Source organism: Myotis myotis, unplaced genomic scaffold (assembly GCF_014108235.1).
Source record: "Myotis myotis isolate mMyoMyo1 unplaced genomic scaffold, mMyoMyo1.p scaffold_m19_p_6, whole genome shotgun sequence".
NCBI lineage: Eukaryota > Metazoa > Chordata > Mammalia > Chiroptera > Vespertilionidae > Myotis > Myotis myotis.
The window spans coordinates 5,495,999-5,515,803 of NW_023416368.1; the positions used below are offsets into that span (position 1 = coordinate 5,495,999).

General features: G+C 53.4%; 1 protein-coding gene across 1 annotated transcript in view; it reads left to right on the top strand.

Moving 5' to 3' along the window:
* The window catches only part of SH3PXD2B (SH3 and PX domains 2B), an 86,469-nt gene extending 76,057 nt beyond the window's left edge, over nt 1-10,412 (top strand). Inside the window, exons 11-13 of the mRNA XM_036313313.1 lie at nt 576-625; nt 1,495-1,620; nt 4,396-10,412. Coding sequence (XP_036169206.1) covers nt 576-625; nt 1,495-1,620; nt 4,396-5,943 — 1,724 coding nt within the window. The 3' untranslated portion in view covers nt 5,944-10,412. The remainder of the gene's footprint in view (nt 1-575; nt 626-1,494; nt 1,621-4,395) is intronic.
* Nucleotides 10,413-19,805: the final 9,393 nt, after the last annotated feature.

Sequence of the window (19,805 nt, forward strand, 5' to 3'; positions counted from 1 at the left end):
AGCCTTGGACCATTGCAAAGGCACCTCGTCCTGACCCTGAGGCCCAGAGTGAGGGCAACACCAACTCCAGAGTAAAAATCCCTGAAATCATCAGCCCCAGTTGGTTTGGTTCTGTTTACGTGTTTAAAGTGGGTTTGTTCTAGAGCACCAAGCCAGGGGCAGTGACATGTATGGCATGTCTGCCATGTGCCAGGAGCCTCACGCGTATTTACTTTCACCCCCACCGCTGCCCTGGGAGGCAGGCCTTACGCCCCTTCTGCAGGTGAGGTTCCTGTGGCTCCGTGAGTCATATGACTCACTGCAGCCGCCTCTGCATTATTCTGAAGCCTACACGCCTGCCCTTCCTAGAAAGCTTTCCAGTGCTCCAGCACACGGCTGTCCTGAGCCAAGTCTGACCAGCCCCTTCCGAACCCAGCTCTTCTCACGGGAAGGGTCACGGCAGCTCACTAACGCCTGTGCGGACCATTATGGCTTATCTTGTGTAGGACGGAACACATCTTCTCCTGGTGTCCCCCTCGGGAATTTTATCTGTAGAATTCTGCACGTGTGTGAAACGAGATCTCCTCTCTTTATAGGATCGCCCAAGATGAGGCAGAGACCCCCTCCTCGCCGGGATATGACCATAGTAAGTGGCCCCTTGCTTCTGGGGAGCCAGCCAGCCCCTGACCTGAAACTAGCCCCTCACACGTACCTCGCCCTTTCCAAAGACGCTTTCTTCCTGTGCACATAGCGGCCTGGTGACGCAGGCTGCACAGGTGGAAAGTGCCATTAACAGGTGGAAAGACAAGTTGCCCGTGGCTTTTGCCCTCCACTTCCTGAGCCCTTTGTCTTGTCGGTCTCCTCAAACACGGTCACTTGAGACCAGAACTGTGAAGAGGTACAAATACTGTTTGTGGTGCCATTGTGATATTTTACTTGCATACATTTTTTATTCTTTCGGTATCTTTCTAACCAATACATTGAAAAATGGGCCGTCTTTTTTTAAAGCCTGCCATTCAGTGAGCACCTGGTGGGTGCCATGCAGTGCGCTGGGTGCTTCGCTCCCTTCACTTGTGGAATGTTTGCAGTGACCCCACCAGGTTGACCCTGATATTATCCCCATTCCACAGGAGATGAAACTGAGGCCCCAGAGGGGGAGTGGTTTGTGCACCGTCACACCCATAATCAGTATGAGATTCTAACCCAGATGGGTCTGACCTGCAAACCTGTGTTCTTTCCACAACCCTCGCTGCCTCTTCAGTTCAGAGAATATCGTCTTGCCTCACATTTTCGTGATTGTTGGCAAATGTTTCTTCTCTTTGCTCTCAAGCCAAAGGGCCAGTGACCCATCTAGGAGATAATGATTTGAGTGGTCCTCTTCGTTTAGTCCCATGGGTCCACCCGCGCCCCTTGAGGATGATTGTGTGCCCGAGTCCCTTAGCACCCCCGTCTCCCCTCCTTCAGCGCCATGGTAATGGACTCCATGGGACTTAGCACTGTGTTTAATCATACCAGCCTCGAGGTCTCAACCTGCCCAAGCCCCCCATCCCACCCCAAGTGGAGGAAGAGTATTACACCATTGCCGAATTCCAGACAACCATCCCAGATGGCATCAGCTTCCAGGCGGGCCTCAAGGTCGAGGTGAGTGAGCCTGCTGTCCTACCTGTGATTCTTTTCTTTTTTTTAATTTATTGTAACATTGGTTAATAACATTATATAAAGTTTTTGGCTTAACCAAGTTTTTTGGGTGTTTTTTTGTCTTATGATAAATTCTACATCCTCTATTTTCCTCTTCTCTCATTTTGCTTCCTGGTTCATTTCAGTATCGCATTAGCCTTCAGAATTCATGAGCAGAACCACATTGTGCCAGCAGTGGAGCTACCAGGCACTCCCAACTCCTTGCCTGGCCTAGGTATCTTCATAGCATGTGCAATGATGATAATATAGGCACCTCTCTGTGCCCGGTGCGTTCCATACTGATCTGCACAGAAGTTCCGGGAGAAGTCAGTATCTTCAGCCCATTTTACAGATGTACCTGAGACAAAGCGAGGTTAGGTAAATTGCTCATGGTTACATCGCTAGTAGATAGTGAAGCTGGGATTTGAGCCTAGGTATCTTTGGTTTTGAAGACCAGGCTCTTTTCTTTCCTCCGCATTCTTTTGATTTTGAATTTGCTTTTATTCACAATAGCTCTTAGCTTCTCTCTAGTAAATGAAAACTCCCACAGGTCATAATTAAGAGCACACATGTTTAGAGCTTTCACAATAGTACTTTGTAAAGTGTAAGCTTAGCAGATCCTCATTGATGTATTTCATTTTGATTATTCTTCGTATGTTGAATTCACGGATGCGCCCACAATGACTGGTACTAGTATGCCCAGAATTGCCTTTAATTGTTACCATAGCTACCAAGTGTTGGAAAAATGCCAGTCACCCTCAGGTGAAGGGCCTACATTTACCAGCGCCCTTTTCTGGAGAGCGTCCAATGGGACTTAAGTATATGCCTGTCACGTGCACCCTGCTCTTTCAGTAATCTCTGCTGTAATTTAATAATAGGTAACGTTTACCTTTCAGCATCAGCCACCTGCTGTACGCATTAGCGTGTGTGGCCATCGGGAAAACCTGCAGCGGGTGTCATTGTTCTTACCGTTACCTCTTTTGTGTGGTGTGGAACCTCAGGAATGTGGTTTGTGCAGGGCCATTTGGGCAGTAAGTGGTGAAGCCAGAACTAGAACCCAGGACTGCAGGCCCCGGAGCCCAGCCTCTGCCCCCTCTCCGAGCTGGGCGCCGAGTGCAGCAGCAGAACTATGCCCGCCGCCTCTTTTACCTGCGTTTTATTACCCCAGGCACGGCTCCTCTCAGGCAGGGTCCCCTTTCCGGGACAGGGTCAGAGAGTGGGAAAGGCTCAGGCTCTGGAGCCCACCAGCCTGCCTTTAACTCCCGCCTCCACCTCTTGACCGTCTGCGCGTCCTCAGCTGTCCTGAGGCTCGGTTCCGCACCTGTGAAGTGGAATCATAACCCCCATCTCATGGGGCAGTTGTGAGCACGAGTCAGATGGCATGCACGGAGCCTGCCAGAGAACTGCAGGTATGTATTAGCTCGGGCTGCCGTCTCAGAATACCACAGTCTGGGTATCGCCAACCTCTGGTGGTCCCTGAGGTCTGAAAGGTTGGCGACCGCTAGTTTAAAATACAGGGATTTATTTTCTCACAGTTCTGGAGGCTGGAAGGCCAAGGTCACAGTGTCAGCAGGGTTGGTTTCTCTTGGGGCTTCTCCCCTTAGCTGCCCATGGCCATCTTCTCACTGTGTCCTCACATGGTTGTCCCTCTTTCTGTATGTTCTCCTGTGTCCTAATTTCTTGTTATAAGGACACCAGTCGTATGGGACATGGGCCCACCCTGATGAGCCCATTTAACTTAATTACCTTTTAAAGGCTCCATCTCCAACTAGAGTCCCATTCTAAGGCACAGGGCTTCAGCATGAGTTTTGGGCAGATCCAGCTCAGCTCACAGCATGCAGCCTGGGTACCTTTCACCCATGTCACTTTAGATACATGGTCCTGAATGAAAGGCAACAGGTAACATAAGATCTTAAATACAGAGGGGGATTGCACCCACCGTTCCATTCAGTGGGTGTGTATCCCAGAGGGAGAAGGCGGTGCGATGAAAGTTTGTTTTGCCTCCTTCATCACCAGTTCCCCTGTGTGTACACGTGAGCTGAGTGAGGTGCCCCCATTTAAGGATACACGTTTCTCATGCCGCATGCCGTAAGCACCCGTCAGCCACTTTATCTGTGCTCAGCCAAAGGAGCAGCGACCAGGGCTACTTTGGGCTGCCCATGCATTTCACCTTGTACTTTAGAATTGTAGCAGACACTGCGGGGGCCCGTCCTGCGTCCCAACCACCTGAGTTGACTTGCAGCTGCATACAGGTCCCCTACCTCCCATGTAGCCCGAGGGCACCACCCGGAAACAGGAGAGTTAACCCCTGGGAGAAAGGTCTGTGAGTCTCGGGGTAACTGCCCCCACCCCCACTGGGGAGGTCTGGCTGCGCTTGGTCTCTCAGAGGGTCCCTGGTGGATGAAGCCCCCGTGGCCCAGAGCAATACCTGCTCATAGTAGGCCCTCACCTTCCCTGTTTCCTCACTGTCACTTCCTGAAGTCATCCCCCAAATTCACCGCCTGTGCTCGTGTCCGTGTGTCAGGGACTGCTTCTGGGGAAACCCAGGGCTAGACTGGAGCCCACCCGCCTGAGAGGCGCTCCTGTAGCCTCCATCGGCTGTCCACCATCGATGTCTGGGAACCTGCTGAGTGCCAGTCCCGCTTCCGGGACTCAGGTGCACGTGGGTCTCCTACTCCGCCCTGGTCCACTGGCTCTGGAACCACGCCGACTAAGTGCTTTCCTCTTCCTCCCGCCCAGGTGATCGAGAAGAACTTGAGTGGCTGGTGGTACATTCAGATCGAAGATAAGGAAGGCTGGGCCCCAGCAACCTTCATCGACAAGTATAAGAAGACCAGCAATGCCTCCAGACCCAACTTCCTGGCTCCCTTGCCCAACGAGATGGCCCAGCTCCGGCTGGGGGAGGCAGCGATGGAGAACAGCATGGGCGGTGAAGCAGGCGGCCCCTCTCGGCCCCTGCCCGATGCTCCACTCGGTGCCGCGGACCCTGGGATACCGAGGTCCAAAGACTGGAAGGGCGGAAAGGACGTCCTGAGAAAGGCGTCTCCCGACGTGCCGTGCACAGGCTACGAGGAGATCTCCGACCTCAACCAGGAGGAGAAGCCCAGCCTCCCTCCCCGGAAGGAATCCATCATCAAGTCGGAAGGGGAGCTGCAGGAGCGGGAGCGGCAGAGGCTGGAGCAGCTCAGGGGCTCCTCGCCCAAGCCTCCGGGCGTGATTTTGCCAATGATTCCAGCTAAACACAGCCCCCCGACCCGGGACGGCAAGAAGCCAGAGCCCAAGCCTGACAAAAGCAAGGTGTTCCAGCTGAAAAATGAGATGGGGCTGGAGTGTGGCCATAAAGTGTTGGCCAAGGAAGTGAAGAAGCCCAACCTCCGGCCCATCTCCAAATCCAAAGCCGACCCGCCGGAGGAGAAGCCGGAAGCCGTGCCCCAGAACCCCTTCCTAAAGTCCAAACCTCAGGTGAGGCCGAAACCAGCTTCCTCCCCCAGGATCGAGGCACCTCAGGGCGAAGAGCAGGTGGATATCTGCAACCTCAGGAGCAAGCTCAGGCCCGCCAAGCCCCACGAGAAGCCCTTGCTGGATGGAGAGAGCATCCACCAGGCTGTCGGGGGCCAAGACGCGGCCTTCAGCCGCAGCTTCCTCCCAGGGGAGGGGCCTGGGCGCCCTCCGGACAGGACGGGCAAGCAGGACGGGCTCAGCCCCAAGGAGATACCCTGCAGACCCCCTCCGAAGCCAGCCAAGACCACGGATCCTGCGCCTAAGAACGTGCCCGTGCCTCTCAAGGAGGCTCCCCAAGAGGCTCCCCAGCAGAGACCCGTGATCCCGCCCCGCAGACCACCGCCCCCCAAGAAGACCTCCTCCTCACCCAGGCCCCTCCCGGAGCCCATGGGGCTGCAGCGGGAGGCCAACGAAGGCAGGGCAGCCCCTGCCCCAGGCCGGGCCCTGCTGGTCCCTCCAAAAGCCAAACCTTTTCTGGCCAACTCCTCAGGGGGCCAAGATGACATCCGAGGGAGAGGCGGGCTGGGCCCACGGCTGGCGGGCAAGATGGGAGAAAACAGGGAGAAAACGGCGGCGCCCCCCTTCCCCAATGCCGACAGCCCGAAGGACCTGTACGTGGCCGTGGCCAACTTCGAAGGGGATGAAGACACCAGCAGCTTCCAGGAGGGGACGGTGTTCGAGGTCCGGGAGAAGAACAGCAGTGGCTGGTGGTTCTGCCAGGTGCTCAGCGGGGCGCCCTCCTGGGAAGGCTGGATTCCTTCCAACTATCTCCGCAAGAAGCCCTAGCCTCCCCGCGGGGAGGTCCCGCGCGTCCCCGCTGGTTTTGCCCACATATTTAATATGCCTCTTAATTTATCATTCTCCACGTGGCTGCGAAGGAAGGCAGGCTCTGGAGGACTGTGGTTTCCTCCCTCCCGTGGGTGGAGCCAGCCCTGGAGGCGCAGCAGCCACGCCCTGGCTTTCTCTCCACTTGGTATCCCTGCCTTCAGGCCTGCGGCATCGCTGCCCGCTTCCCTGCCCACCCGGCGGCAGACCGTGACTCTCCAGGCCTCCAGGAGCGGAACCCACCACGTGGAGAACCTGCAGGAGGATTTCTCTTTGCTGGGACGGGACCCGGCGCAGTGAGGGGAGCCCGTCCCTGGCAGCCCATCCGGCCTGTGGCTGCTTGCTCCAACCTCTCCATGTCTAAAAGCCGGTGACTTTATTCACCCCCTTTCCCAAATGCCTGGTACCAAGAAGGACTGTGCCCTATGGAAGTGGGCTCCGTGGGCTCCTCTCCGAGGCCTCAGGCCCCTGGGCCTCTCAGGTTTGACCAGATGCAACTGCCCCACGAGTGAGTGGGCCTGGAGGTCCACTTGGCCGGCCCTCTGCCTCCCAGCTTCTGTCTTGGGAACCTGATCCGTCCTGAAGGGGCAGGTCCAGCCTGGAGCAAGTGCCGGCCTCCGGGCAATCCCCGCCCCACCCTGGGGCCCTTCGCTTCTGTCCACTTAGAGCAAGAATCTCCACGTTTGCTTGAAAAAAGAGGACCATTAACAAGCCATGCTCCGTTCTGAGCACCCCTTTGCCGAGTAGCCAGTCGGTCCCAAACTGTGTACAAGGCACTTTGCGTTCGTGTTTAACCCTCACAACAACCCTCTCTTGTAATATTATACCCATTTCATAGATGAGGAAACTTGGCGCCGTGTGCCCCAGGCACCCTAGCGAGGAAGAGGGGGAAGAGGACTTGAATCCAGGCCTGCCTGGCTCCCACCCCTGTGCCCTTTCCGTTGGAAGAGGCAAACCAGGCAGGGGAGGGAGAGAGAGCTGAGGGAGCAGAGGGAGCTGAGGTGGTCTCACATGCCAGCCTTGAGGGGCCCAGGTGGCTCAAAGACCAGCAGCTGGTTCTCCATCAGGCTGAGCGTAGCGAGCAGTGGCCCCCTCAGATGACAGGGCCAGGCAGCGCCTCCTGTCGCTCTGCTGCTGCTTCCCACTCCTCTCTGGCTCTCACAGTCCCCTTCCACACACACACACACACACGCACACGCACACGCACACACACCCCGCACGCTCCCCCTCTCTGTCTCCCTGGATGGAACCCAGGGCAGTGCTCCCACCCATTTGATGGTGTGGTTCACGGCCACGTACGGGACTAGAACCAGGACCCTGGGTTTCCAGCTCCAGGCCCAGAGCTCCTGCCTGTGGGCTGGGCTGCCTGGGGGTGAGAGAGCAGTCCCCCCCACACACACCCCCACCCTGCAGGAGAGGACCTGGCCCTGTCCTGCCCCAGAGGCTCTGAGTCAGTGTTCATTGGCTGCCATGCCTTTGGAACCCCAAAGCCAGCTTTCCTGGGGGTGCTCGCTGTCCACCTGCAGTGCCAAAGGCCCTCCCCCACCACCTGGGCTCTGGATGTGTCTGCGGGAGAAGGAGCCTCCTCAGACCCCAGACCGTCTCCTTCCTTCCGTCCGCCTGTAAGTCCCATCCCGCCAACCCGGGGGCAGGGCCCAAGGTTACTCCCTGCCCCTGCTCGCCCTTGGCCCCTGCCCAGAACCCTGGGGGGAGAAGGGAGGCAGCTGGAAGAGGGCCACCCCCCTCTTCCCGGCCCCAGAGCACGTTTCCCTGAGTGTTTGCTCCCCTTTGGTTTACGCCACCTTCATGAAGCTGTTATGCAGGATTTGACTACATTTCAAGACAGAACTCTAAATTTTTTTTCCTGGTTCCCTTTCTGCTTTCAAAGACCTTTTCAAGCTTTTCCTGAGCTCCTACTGTGTGCCAGGCGCGGGGCAGGCCAGGCTGCGCGCGGCCCCCTGCCGCCCCCTGCCCGGCTGGCTGTGGGAGCTTTGCTTTCCATTTGCTGACTCCACTGAAGGTGCTTGTCTTTGACCTCAGACCCTCCTCCGGGGATCAGCCGGGTGAGGAGGGACTCGTTCTTTCTCTGGGCAGAATGTTTTTCTGCGAATGAAAGGACTTGCCTTTATTATTATTATTTTTATTATTGTTGTTGTTATTATTCTGACGGGAACTGAAGGTACTAAAGCCACTTTCCTCTCTGTTCACTGTTCTTTCCGCGGGATACACTGGTGTCCCACGGCCCCTCCCTCAGCACCGTTTGCCACAGGGTGGGCACGTCCCCAGCCACCTGGAAGTGGGGGTCTTAGTGGCAGTGGCTCTCCCTCGCTGTCCTTGACTGTGGACTTAGGTTCACACCCTCCAGGACTGTGGCCTCTATTCGGTGAGCAATTGACAGAGCAAACGCAGAACTCCCCTGGCGTTCCCGCCACAGTGGGAATTGGCCTCCGGCTGTAGGAACGGCCCCCACACCAAGCTCCGGCAGGCCCCCGGGGCTCAGACACGCTCCCCGCTTTAGCGTGGCCCTCGAGGTAGCCCTGGGAGGGGCATGAGGTCAGTCCCAATCTGTAGTGAGAAAATCGGGGTTCAGGGGGTGAGGTCGCATTCCTGTCTTCATCCAAATAGTGACAGTGACCGAGCAGAGACGGGACCCCGGGGGTTTTCTCCCTGCGCCCGTGACCTACTCTGCCCCCAGCAGTGAAGTGTGTGTGGGCTTCCAGGGGAGCAGGGGGCCCTCGAGTTTCTCCTCCTCCTGCCCCACGATGACAGGTCCGTGGGTCACAGGTAAATGCGACTCTGGAAGGCAGACAATGACACCGCCACCCCTCTTCCTTCCTGTATTTCACCCTACATCTTAGGGTAAAACTACAGCTCGTGGTGCCACCAAATCTTAGGAAAATCTGAGTTTGGGGGTTACCGCTTGATAGAATAGGCCTTTGCTGAAATTCTTCCGCTCAGAATTTCTTTGCCATTCGGTGGGGTTATGTCCTTGTCCCGGGCTGAGGCGTGGGGAGGGCTGGAGCCGCTTTTACTACCCTCGCCTTCTGAGGACTCCGAGGGCCCAGTCGGGCTTCCAGCCTTTGTGAGCCCCCGCCACGCTTTCTCAGGCTGTGTTCTCAGCCTTAAAATATTCCTGAGCCCACGGGGGATTTCACTCCCAGGTGGAAGAGGAAAACAAAGGCCACATTCAAGGGCAAGTGCCCGATCTCCCAGGGTCTGGAAGACCTTAGGGATGGGCAGTCTTGTGTTTATTCAGCCCGTACCAGGTACCAGCACTGAGCGCTCCCGCCCTCACATAGCTGAACTGGACACCAAGAAAGAGCAGGTCTCGGGCTTGGCCTTCATCCTGTCCTTGTGCCAAGTCTCTAACTGTTGGGTCCACCCCCTCCTGGGAGGTCTTGCCTTGTCTTGGGACTGTGACAGTGGGCACACAACAGCCTCAGCCATCCATGGGCCATCTTGCGCCCCCTTGGTCATCCAGGCCCATCCTTCCGGGCTTTTGCTGCAAGCAGCCATACCATGCCATAGACCAAAGACGACCTAGTGTCAAGTTGTGGCCCAAGGAGTGGTCATTGGCTCACACAGAGGCCTGAGGGTTCAGCTCCAAACGTAGACACAGTTCTGACTTTGCAGTTAAAGCCAGGAGGTTCCACAGCCCACTCAGACCACCTGCTGAGGACCCTTCCCACCACCGCGACCGTCCGGCTCCGTGGGGTGATGTTTGTTTCTGGCGCTACCCTGCGGGTTCCTGAGCCCCGCCTCGTGCTTCAACATTCCATCCTCCTTCCCCTTTCTACCCTGTTCTCCGGAGGAGGCCTCCCTGGTTCCAACCAGGGACAAGGGGGCTCCATCTCTCTCCTGGAAGAAGCCAAACCCAGTGCCACAGCCAGCGCTTTTCGGGTCCTCTGTGGACTCGAGGTGCCCTGCCAGGCTTGTTGCAGCAATAAGCAATTCTGCGGCCACAGAGGTGTCCACACCTCACCCCTCTGTATACCTGTCCATGCCTTTGGGCCCATCTCACTGTTCATGGTGCCCCTTTCACTTCCAGGGGGTGGTGAGGAGCAATGGTCACCTTCGCCACAGCCCCCGTGTCCTGCATCAGGGAGCAGCCACGTCAGCGGCCATGCCTACATCCCTCCAGGAGCAGCGGGCTCTGGCGCCGTTGCCCCGCCACCTCGTGTCCGCTCACAGGATGATGCTGGCGATCTCTGGACACTCAGCACTCCTACACCCTCGGCAAATGGACAAATTCTGGTGGTGGTTTTTGTTTTAACACAAAAAAATACATGAGGATATATAATGTGAGGGGGGTGGTGGTGAACAATTAGCTGTAGCATGTATAGACTATATACTTACCATTAGACTTTTTTCTTTCTTTTTTTTTTTTAATAAAAAAATAGTGCTTGACTGGTTTCAAGCTTCATTGTGAAGATGCCGTGTCTGTGCATTTATTGGGCTGCGGAGCGGGCGCACGGCTTTTGCCCTGGCATCTGGGCCTGCCGTTCTGAGGTCCGAGAATAGAAGTGAATGTGAGTGCTTAGGTTTGGGCATTGCCCAGAAATAGGGCTGGCTTCTCTCTCTGGGCCCTAGTGCACCTTGATTCTCCCAACTTCATTGTCCAGAAACCCCGGGAAAGCTGTGTCTCCCACATGTTAGCTTCGCCTGAGCCAGAGCACGTCACATGGCCTGGGAGATGAGGTCTCCTGTTGCCTGACAGGCAGGTGTGAGTGGTGCGGGCTGGGGGCTCTGCAGGGACCGCCCAGGCCATCTGCTCCCAAGGAGGTGGAGGGCATTGCCTGAGCTTGTATGACTTTCCCAGGGGCAGAGCCAAGACAAAACCAACCCCGATGTGCAGCCTTCTTGTTCCAGATGAGTCTTAAACTAAAAGACACCCGCCTTCCTAGAGCAAGAAGAGTAGGACCAGCAGAGTCCTGAGCAGAACTGCCAGCGGGGTTTACACACACTGTCTGTTCTCCCTCGGAGGGAGCATTGCAAAGAGACCCGTGCCTGCTGGCAGACCTTGCTGAGGGACAGTGGTCATTCATTGAGGTGTTATCTCTGTCCTCATAAGAAGGAAAAGCATTAGGGGGTTCAGGTCGCCCTGGGAAGCGTTTTCTCCCAAACCTTCCAAACCAGGAGTGCTTGGCCATCAGGATACAAGCAGCCTGGGCTTCCCTGGCAGGTGGAGAGGGGTGCAGGGCCTCCTGAGATGGGGACCGGACCATGGCCAGGAACCAGACCTGACCTATTCTCAGGGGGAGCTCATCCCCCCACCTCCTGCAGGTCTCGCTTGGAACCAGCGCCCACCATGCTGTCCTCTGCTCCGGGAATGCCACACCACACGCCAGCCAGCTCTCAGTCACCCTCCCAGGAGGCGGAGGGCATTGGCAAACCCGTGGGTCCACAACACACCGTGGGGCTATTCCTCTGGGTCCAGGGTCCTTCATGTCCGTCCCTTCTCCAGTTCCCTGTCCATCTGGTCCTCACATTCTTGCCACCCAGGCTTCCCAGCCAGTGATTCTCAGATTTTAGTGACCCTGGAATGAGCCAGGGAGCTTGTCACAGTGCCCGTTCCTGGGCTGCACCCCTCAAAGTCCGAATCAGCGGGAATCTGTACCGTTTAAGAAGTACATTGTGAGGAAGTAGTCCATGTGCTCCTTCTGAGAAGCGGACGGGCTCGGCACCTTGCCTGGCGGCATCGAGGGTGTTCAAGGGTGGTGCTTTGTCCTACTCGTATCAGCGTCACCTGTCATTTCCTGGGCATGTGCTGTGTTCCGGGCCTGTGAGACACACTACATACACTCACTTCACCCTCAAAGTGCTCCATGAAGTCGACACCTGCATTGGACATGTGAAGAAGGCACTGATGGGGTCAGGGTCTCCCAGTGTGTGGTGTGTGCTTCTATGCAAGCTCTTGTACCGCACACTGGGTCCCTCCCAAGTGCTAATCCAAGCACAGATCTCACCCTGGTGCAATTAGCTCCTGGGTTCAAGATGGTCCTCAAGAAATACTTCCTTTTCCAAAAACCCAAGTCCGTAAAAAGGAAAAGGTCTAACTTCCCTTGAGCACATGCTATTGGCTGGGAACCTTGTAGCTATATCTGTTTAATCTTCACTACGGCAGTTCTAGGTAGGCATTCTTTATACCCATTTTATGGATGGAAGTTAATAGTCCAAGGCTAAGTTTACCCATGGTCATAGCTAATCTGAGGATGAGCTCAGGTGTCCAACTCCAAAGCCCCTCACATTAAAAAGATCTGGAATCTCCCCAGTCTACCTCTCCACTCAGCACTTTCCAAAGTGTGTTTCCCGGAACAAATGCCAGCGGATACTTGGAAGGAAGTGTTCCGTGGGCATGTTCGTTTGGGAAATAAACAGTTTCTTTATTGCAGGGCTTCTCGAAGCCTATTATATAATAACAAGCAGTTTCAACTTGGTTGCCCAGACGTACTTGACCATGAAGCCATTCACAGGAGCAGTGTTTCATGTAATATAAAAGCTGGAAAATGTCACATTTCACATTTCAACTCTACCATGAATTCTCTCTGAACCACGACCCTTAGCCAATCCCTCCCCCTAATTCCAGCTGCAACTCTCCCCCCTCAGGGAAATCCAGTCTTTAATACTAACATTCACAGCATCACAGGACACTGTCCTTCTCCGAAGGGACGGCTGCACATGAACTTGGGTGCCTCCTATTCACTATTGGCCTGACTCGGAGAAATCCGAATGGATTTCCCCGTTGTCTGCTGGCTGCTGACTAGGCTCATTTTAGCTGATTTCTTGTAATAAGATATATATACAAAATTAAAAGTGTCATAAGCTAAAAAATGTATAATGAAAAGATCTAATTTTTCACTGTGCTTCCGTGGCAAGCCTTATGCGTCCCCCTAGGGCGCACGGACCCCGCTTTGTAAACCACTGAGGAAAGAACGGTGGTGGGCTCTGGGGCTGCTAGACAGAGCTGGGTTTGAGTTCTGGCTCTGATAAAACACGACCTCTGTGAGGCTGAGCATCCTCATCTGTAAAACGGAGACCAGAAAGCCTTCCCCACAGCATTGCGAAGAGGACTAGAAGTCATGTGTGCCTCACACACAGAATTCATAGTCTTCAAACGCGTTCATTGCCTGGTGCAGGAGTTGGCAAACTGCTTAAAGAGTCAGATAGTAAATATTTTGGGCTTCGGGAGCCAGGAGGCAAAACCAGAATGTTATGCAAGGACTTACATAACTCCTTAAAATGTAACCAGTTAGCCTGTAAAAGCCATTCTTAGCTCTGTACAAAAACAGGCAGCTGGCGGGATTAGGCCCTGGGGCGGTAGTTTGCCAACCCCCCTGGCCCAGGGTCGCTTCATCTCCTATTTTATTACTACTTTTCTCTAAATGGAAGTTTTTCCACCGTGTGTTTATGGAACATCAGCCCCTCACATGACCGTGGCACAGCATCGTGTGGTCAAACCCACTTGGCAGCCACCGCGCGAGCCTCTTCCAAGCCTCCTCCTTGGGGATCCGTGTCACACGCTGCGTGTGAAAGGCCCTGAGAAGCCTGCCATCACGAACCCGTTTACCCTGTGTTAACCCAGTGTCTCCAAATTGTATTTGACAACAGAGTTCTTTTTTTCCCACATAACGTTCAAGGAACATCCCACAGAACAGACTTCGGAACATGCCGTTGTAGACCCCAGAATTTAATCGTTACTCAGAATGTCGCGGTGTTAAATTGAGTCCAGGCCCCATCAAGCGAGCCTCTGAGGACTGTGACTTGGATGGTGCGTCTTAGGATCTTCAGCGGAGTAGCCAGGCCAACTCGGTCTTCCTTCAGAAGGAACTGCATTTTTCTCCCCGGGTGTGCCTCGGAATCACGTGGAGGGCCGCGGGAAGTCCCTCCGAGAAGGGTCGAGGTGGCTGAGAGGTGGCTTGCACCGTGGGAAGTAAGCAGCAGCCACTGGGTGTCCTTGGAGGGGATTTGAGAACCAGGTCATGTCCTTGCTGTTGAGAACATGGACTTGCTAAGCTACTTCCAGTGTATTTTTTCACTGGTCAAATGCAGTGCTTCCGTACCAGTACCATCTTAGTCCATTCGGGCTGCTCTAACAAAGTGCCGGCGACTGGGTGGCTTACACACAACGAAAATTGATTTCTCACAGTTCTGGAGGTTGGGAGTCTGAGACCAGGGCGCCAGCATGGTCGGGTTTGGGGAGAGCCCTCTTGTGGGTTGCACACTGCTCACTTCTTGTTGTATCTTCACGGGGTGGAAAGAGACCAAATTGGCTCTCTGGCCTCTTCTTATAAGAGCACTCCTCTCGCCCTAACCGGTTTGGCTCAATGGATAGACCGTCGGCCTGCGGACTCAAGGGTCCCAGGTTCGATTCCGGTCAAGGGCATGTACCTTGGTTGCGGGCACACCCCCAGTGGGGAGTGTGCAGGAGGCAGCTGATCGATGTTTCTCTCTCATCGATGTTTCTAACTCTCTATCCCTCTCCCCTCCTCTCTGTAAAAAATCAGTAAAATATATTTTAAAAAAATAATAAAAAATATCACCAAAATGGAAATGCAAAGTGAAAACGTTCTCATAGAGAAGTTTTATACCCAAGTTAAGAAACACTGTTTCCCTGTTTCCTCATAACCCTCCTCTTCACTGTGCCAGGCCCTGGGGCTGAGCAGACAGACATTCTCAATCGGAAAGTCTTTTTGCTGCCCGCCTCTCCACTTCCCGTCAGCACCCTGGGCGCGGGGAGGAGGGTGCACGGAAGCTCTGGGTTTGTTCTGGAAGGCGCTCAGAAGTGCCGGGATCACCCAGTGACTCACGTCCACGCCGGGGCTGGCTCCTGTGGGGCACACAGCAGCAGTGTGTTGAGAGACACCCGAAGCTTCTTCTGGAACTTCATTTCTACCCAAAAATTCGTTAGGGGGGAGGGAGGGAGGGAACTGGGAGTCAAGATTTAAGCAATTTAACCAGCAAGTTATTTGACACATGTTTATGTTAAACAGGGACATGTTGTGCAATAGACTATAAAGCTTGCCTGTGCTTTTAAGAGAAAACTGCAGACTTTGAAGAAATGGTTTCACTGGGCTGCTCGGGGTCAGCCCCGGGCCCTGGGCCCCGGGCCCCTGAGGGAACTTGAGTAGGTCAAGTTTGAGAAGCTACGTGATTCATCAGCAAGGAACACAGAGCCCTTCAGACCTCCTTCCAAGAAGGTCTTATTTCCGATCCAAACCAGATGCCCCATGGAGCAGGGAGGAGCTGTAGAGCGTCTCCAAGAAACAGGACACTCCATGTTAGTGCTTATTGTTTCTGAAAGCAAATGCTTTGGAGAACTTCCTGCTTTTCAAAACTTTCAGTTCTTCTGGTCACTTCATGGGGAGTGTCCATATTAAGTTGTGTCTCTATTTAATTACCTTAAAGAAAACAACTTGGGCCCCGCTGGCGTGGCTCAGTGGCTGAGAGTTGACCTGTCCACCAGGAGGTCACAGTTCGATTCCAGTCTTGGCCTTTTCCCCGGGTTGGGCTCCATCCCCAGTGTAGGGCGAGCAGGAGGCAGCCGATCAATGATTCTCTCTCATCATTGATGTTTCTATCTCTTTTTTTTAAATATATTTTATTGATTTTTTACAGAGAGGAAGGGAGAGAGATAGTTAGAAACATCGATGAGAGAGAAACATCAATCAGCTGCCTCCTGCACACTGCCTACTGGGGATGTGCCCGCAACCAAGGTACATGCCCTTGACTGGAATCGAACCCGGGACCTTTCAGTCCACAGGCCGACACTCTATCCACTGAGCCAAACCCGTTACGGCGATGTTTCTATCTCTTTCTCCTTCTCCCTTCCTCTCTGAAATCAATGAAAAAATGTATTTTTTTTTAAAAGAAAACAACTTGTTCATTTTTCAGCTAAGGAGTACCAGTTTGGGGGTGGGGTGGGGTGGGGTGGGGTGGGGTGGGAAGGGAACACCTGAATTCCCACAGGTGCACGTCCAATATTTAGCATGAGGGCCTGGGACTCATGTAAGACCAAGTGACATTCAGGTACTACCTCACCATCCGCTGCCTATCCTCACCCACTCACAGGCCCGAGTTTAGGGAAAAGGCTAAGGGTTCCCACCTCTATGCTTCCCACTCATCGTCGAAAGCCGGATAGTCCGACAATAACTAAAATGTCCCTTCTGTGTGGGCAAAAACACAGCTGCCCTGTGGTAGGCTGGCAAGTGGCTTTGTGGCAGGAAGAAGAGAGCTAGCATCCCCTCAGACTGCTCTCCTTCAGTCTAGAGGGGCAGTGTGCTCCCTGCAGAGCCAAAGTCCACCCATCACCTCCAACAGTGGGTCAGTAACATCACCAAAGAACACACACACTCGCCACTCACGTCAGTTATGAATCCAACGTGCCTGGCCGAGGTGCCTGCACAGGCATCCCTGTGGCCCCCAGCAGACCCATGACAGGGAGACTTCCAAGGGACAGAACTGCCTTGGCACAAGATGACTGAGCCTAGCGCCCGTATGGACATCCTGAAACCATCTTCATGTGTGAGATCCCGGGAACGACCACCAGAATCCTGGGGCCTGCTCTGGGCCAGGCGTGGTGCTGGGAGCTGAGGATGGAGATATGACTAAGAGAAGTGTCGTCTAGCCAAGAGGGCTGACCTGCAAACAACTGCAGGGAACTGGGGAGAAACCTAAGAGAGCAGCTACACAAAATGTTGGAAGGGAAACTGGCCTCCAGGGTGAGGATTAGGAAAAGCTTCCTGAAAGGCCCAAAATAGAGGACCCACAAGGTGAGGGCAGTGTTCCCAACACCTGAGCTGTGTGAGGAGCACCCTTGCAAATGTTGCCATGCCCACATCCCACCTGTTTCAGCATTTACTTAATATTTTACTTTAAGTTGATTAATTCAACCCAGCCAGAGCGGCTCAGTGGTTGAGCGTCCACCTATGAACCAGGAGGTCATGGTTTGATTCCTGGTCAGGACACATGCCCAGGTAGCAGGCTTAATCCCCAGTGTGGGGCGTGCAGGAGGCAGCTGATTAATGATTCTCTCTTATCATGGATGTTTCTATCTCTCTCCCTCTCCCTTCCTCTCTGAAATCAATAAACATGTATTAAAAATAAATAAATAAATAAATAAATAAATAAATAAATAAATAAATAAACTCAAAAGTTAAATATACTTCTTTGAAGGGAAGCATTCTATCCTGACAATAAATTAAAAAGCTGTATAGTTTTCCATTATTAGTAAGTAACTCTAAAAGTAATGAGTAGAAGTGAAATGGTGTCACTGAGTTCCAGCGAGGTCCAGTTAGTTACCTATGGAAAGTTCTGACCTTGAGTTCTCTCTCTCTCTCTCTCTCTCTCTCTCTCTCTCTCTCTCTCTCTCAATAGATTAGCATGTGTTAAGGAGGTGTCAAAGACAAGCTAACACCAAACTGAGATTTTATAGTCCTAAAAGGAAAAGAATTGCAGTACAAAAAATGGTACTAACTTGTACACTGTAATTTGATGTCATTTCATGCATCTGAAAATACCACCCAAATCGCCTTTCCCACACTGGATTAATTTGAATGCTTTTGTTAGGTCTAGGGGGCATGAGACAATTTAACCCAAACGTAGACCAGCCAGGACGGGAGAAATGTGGAAGGGTAATTATGGCACTCTGGACGCTGGGAAGCAGTACATTTCCATAACTGCAAAGTGAAATCAGAACAGGACCACCCCATTTGATTACCCTTTTCAGGATCTCATAATGCTCTAATAATGCTAGAGATAATTTTGATTTTAATTAAAATTCTTTTGTTGGCAGTGATAATGGCATCAGGCATTAGAACGGTGGAGTCAGACTGGACCTCAGTTCAGCAACCTAAGTACTTGAGTTCTGGCTAAGAAAGAATTCAGAGCCCAGACTCAAACTATAAGAGAAATTTATTTAGAAAGGTGAGAGACAGGCAGGGGCGGGAGGAGGGGAAGCGGGGGGGGGGGGGGGGGGGGACCAGAGGAGAGGAGAGGAGAGGAGGGGAGAGGAGAGGAGAGGAGTGGGGAGGGAAGGGGAGGAGGGGAGAGGAGAGGAGAGGAGTGGGGAGGGGAGGGAGGGAGGGGAGGGGAGGGGAGGAGAGGAGAGGAGAGAGGAGAGGGGAGGGGAGAGTTTTCCTGGGCCTGGAGCTGAAACACAACTGAGACCTAGATGTATTTGATTCTGGTCAGAACCTCACGTCCTGGGGGCTTAATGCTTAAGGGTTATGTTCTGCCCAGTCCCCTTGTTCATTTCCCCTTTAAAGGGGTATAACCTGCATGACTAGCAACATGGCAGAGGAGGAAAGGTCAGGAGAGGGTCTGAACCACATGACCTTTAGGAAAGGTCACGGGGTAAAAGCATGACCAGGGATATGCTAGGGGAGGAAAGGTCACCCTGGGGGCGAGGTTCCAGCCCAGTTTTGCCCATTGCTAGGGGCCCAGGGCTCTCCACCCTGGTGACCTTCCATACCTGGCCTGTTGTCCTTGCTATGCTCACGCTGCCTAACTGCCTACCACTCGCTGAGCCTCTTTTCAAGGCACCACTGAATTATAATAAGATGTTTTAAACCCTTTGTGTGGAAGGAAACAAAAGCAAGGATTCCTTATAGAGAATGTTGCTATAACACTTACCACATTGCACAGTAATTTTGTGTTTATGTGTCTGTCTCCCCACCAGGCTGGCACCCCTGTGGGCAAGGGATCTGTTGCTTTTCCGTCTCCTGAGTATGTGGTAAAGATGGGGGTGGGGGTGCATTATTACAGTGCTCAGTGTCAGCTGTCTGAATGCGCCCACCCAGTTAGGGTGGTGGGAGGCGAAGAAAAAAAACACCAAACAAATACTCTAGTATGTGGCTGTTTTCTTCATGTGAGGCAATGTAGCGTGGTAATTAATTTGGGTTTAGACAGAACTGAATTCTCACCTCTAAAGTGAGAATAATAGCACCTGCCTCACAGGGTTGGTGTAAGGATTAAATGAGTTGATAGATGTGGAGCCATTAGCATGGTGCTAGCACATAGTAAACACTCCGTTGTTGGTAACTATCATTATTTTGTTGTTTTTATTGACATAATTACACACACAAGTTATCATCGTTGTTTGTGGTTTTTTAAAGTATATTTTTATTGATTTCAGAGAGGAAGGGAGAGGGAGCGAGAGAAACATCCATGATGAGAACCAGTGATGGGCAGCCTCCTGCACGCCCCCTACTGGGGATCAAGCCCGCAACCTGGGCATGTGTCCTGACCCGGAATCAATCTAACCGTGACCTCCTGGTTCTTAGGTGGAAGCTCAATGAGTGGGCCACGCCGGCGGGGCCCAATTATCATGTTTGAATGGCGTGGACATTGTGCGTTTCAGCTGCCGGGAACCCACTTTCCTTTCTCCATTTTCTAAAATTAAATGAAGAAAGGAAAGTGGGTTCCCGGCAGCTGAAACTAAATTAGGGGAACCAATTTTCCCTTCCCCTCCATCCTCGTGATTAGAAAGAGACGGGCTTCGCTCATTGGCTACAGCAATAGGCACATGACCCAGGCCTGGCCAATCAGGACAGCCCAGACTGCCGGCTCCCATTGGCTCAAAGCCAAGCCAATGAGACGCCACCTCGGGCGCTTGGCCGGCCATTTTGAGGAAGAGGAAGTGGTCTCTGCCTGGCAGTCTGGCCGCGTGGGCCCAGTCCTCTGCGGGGTGCAGTTTTGGGTGGGGCGGCGTTTCCGGCCACTAACCAAACGGAGGCCCGATCTCGCACGTATCCGTAGAGGGAGCAGTTCTGGCTCCGTCTTCCTGTCGTCAGAAGGTATTTTTTTTAAATCTTTATTGTTGAAAG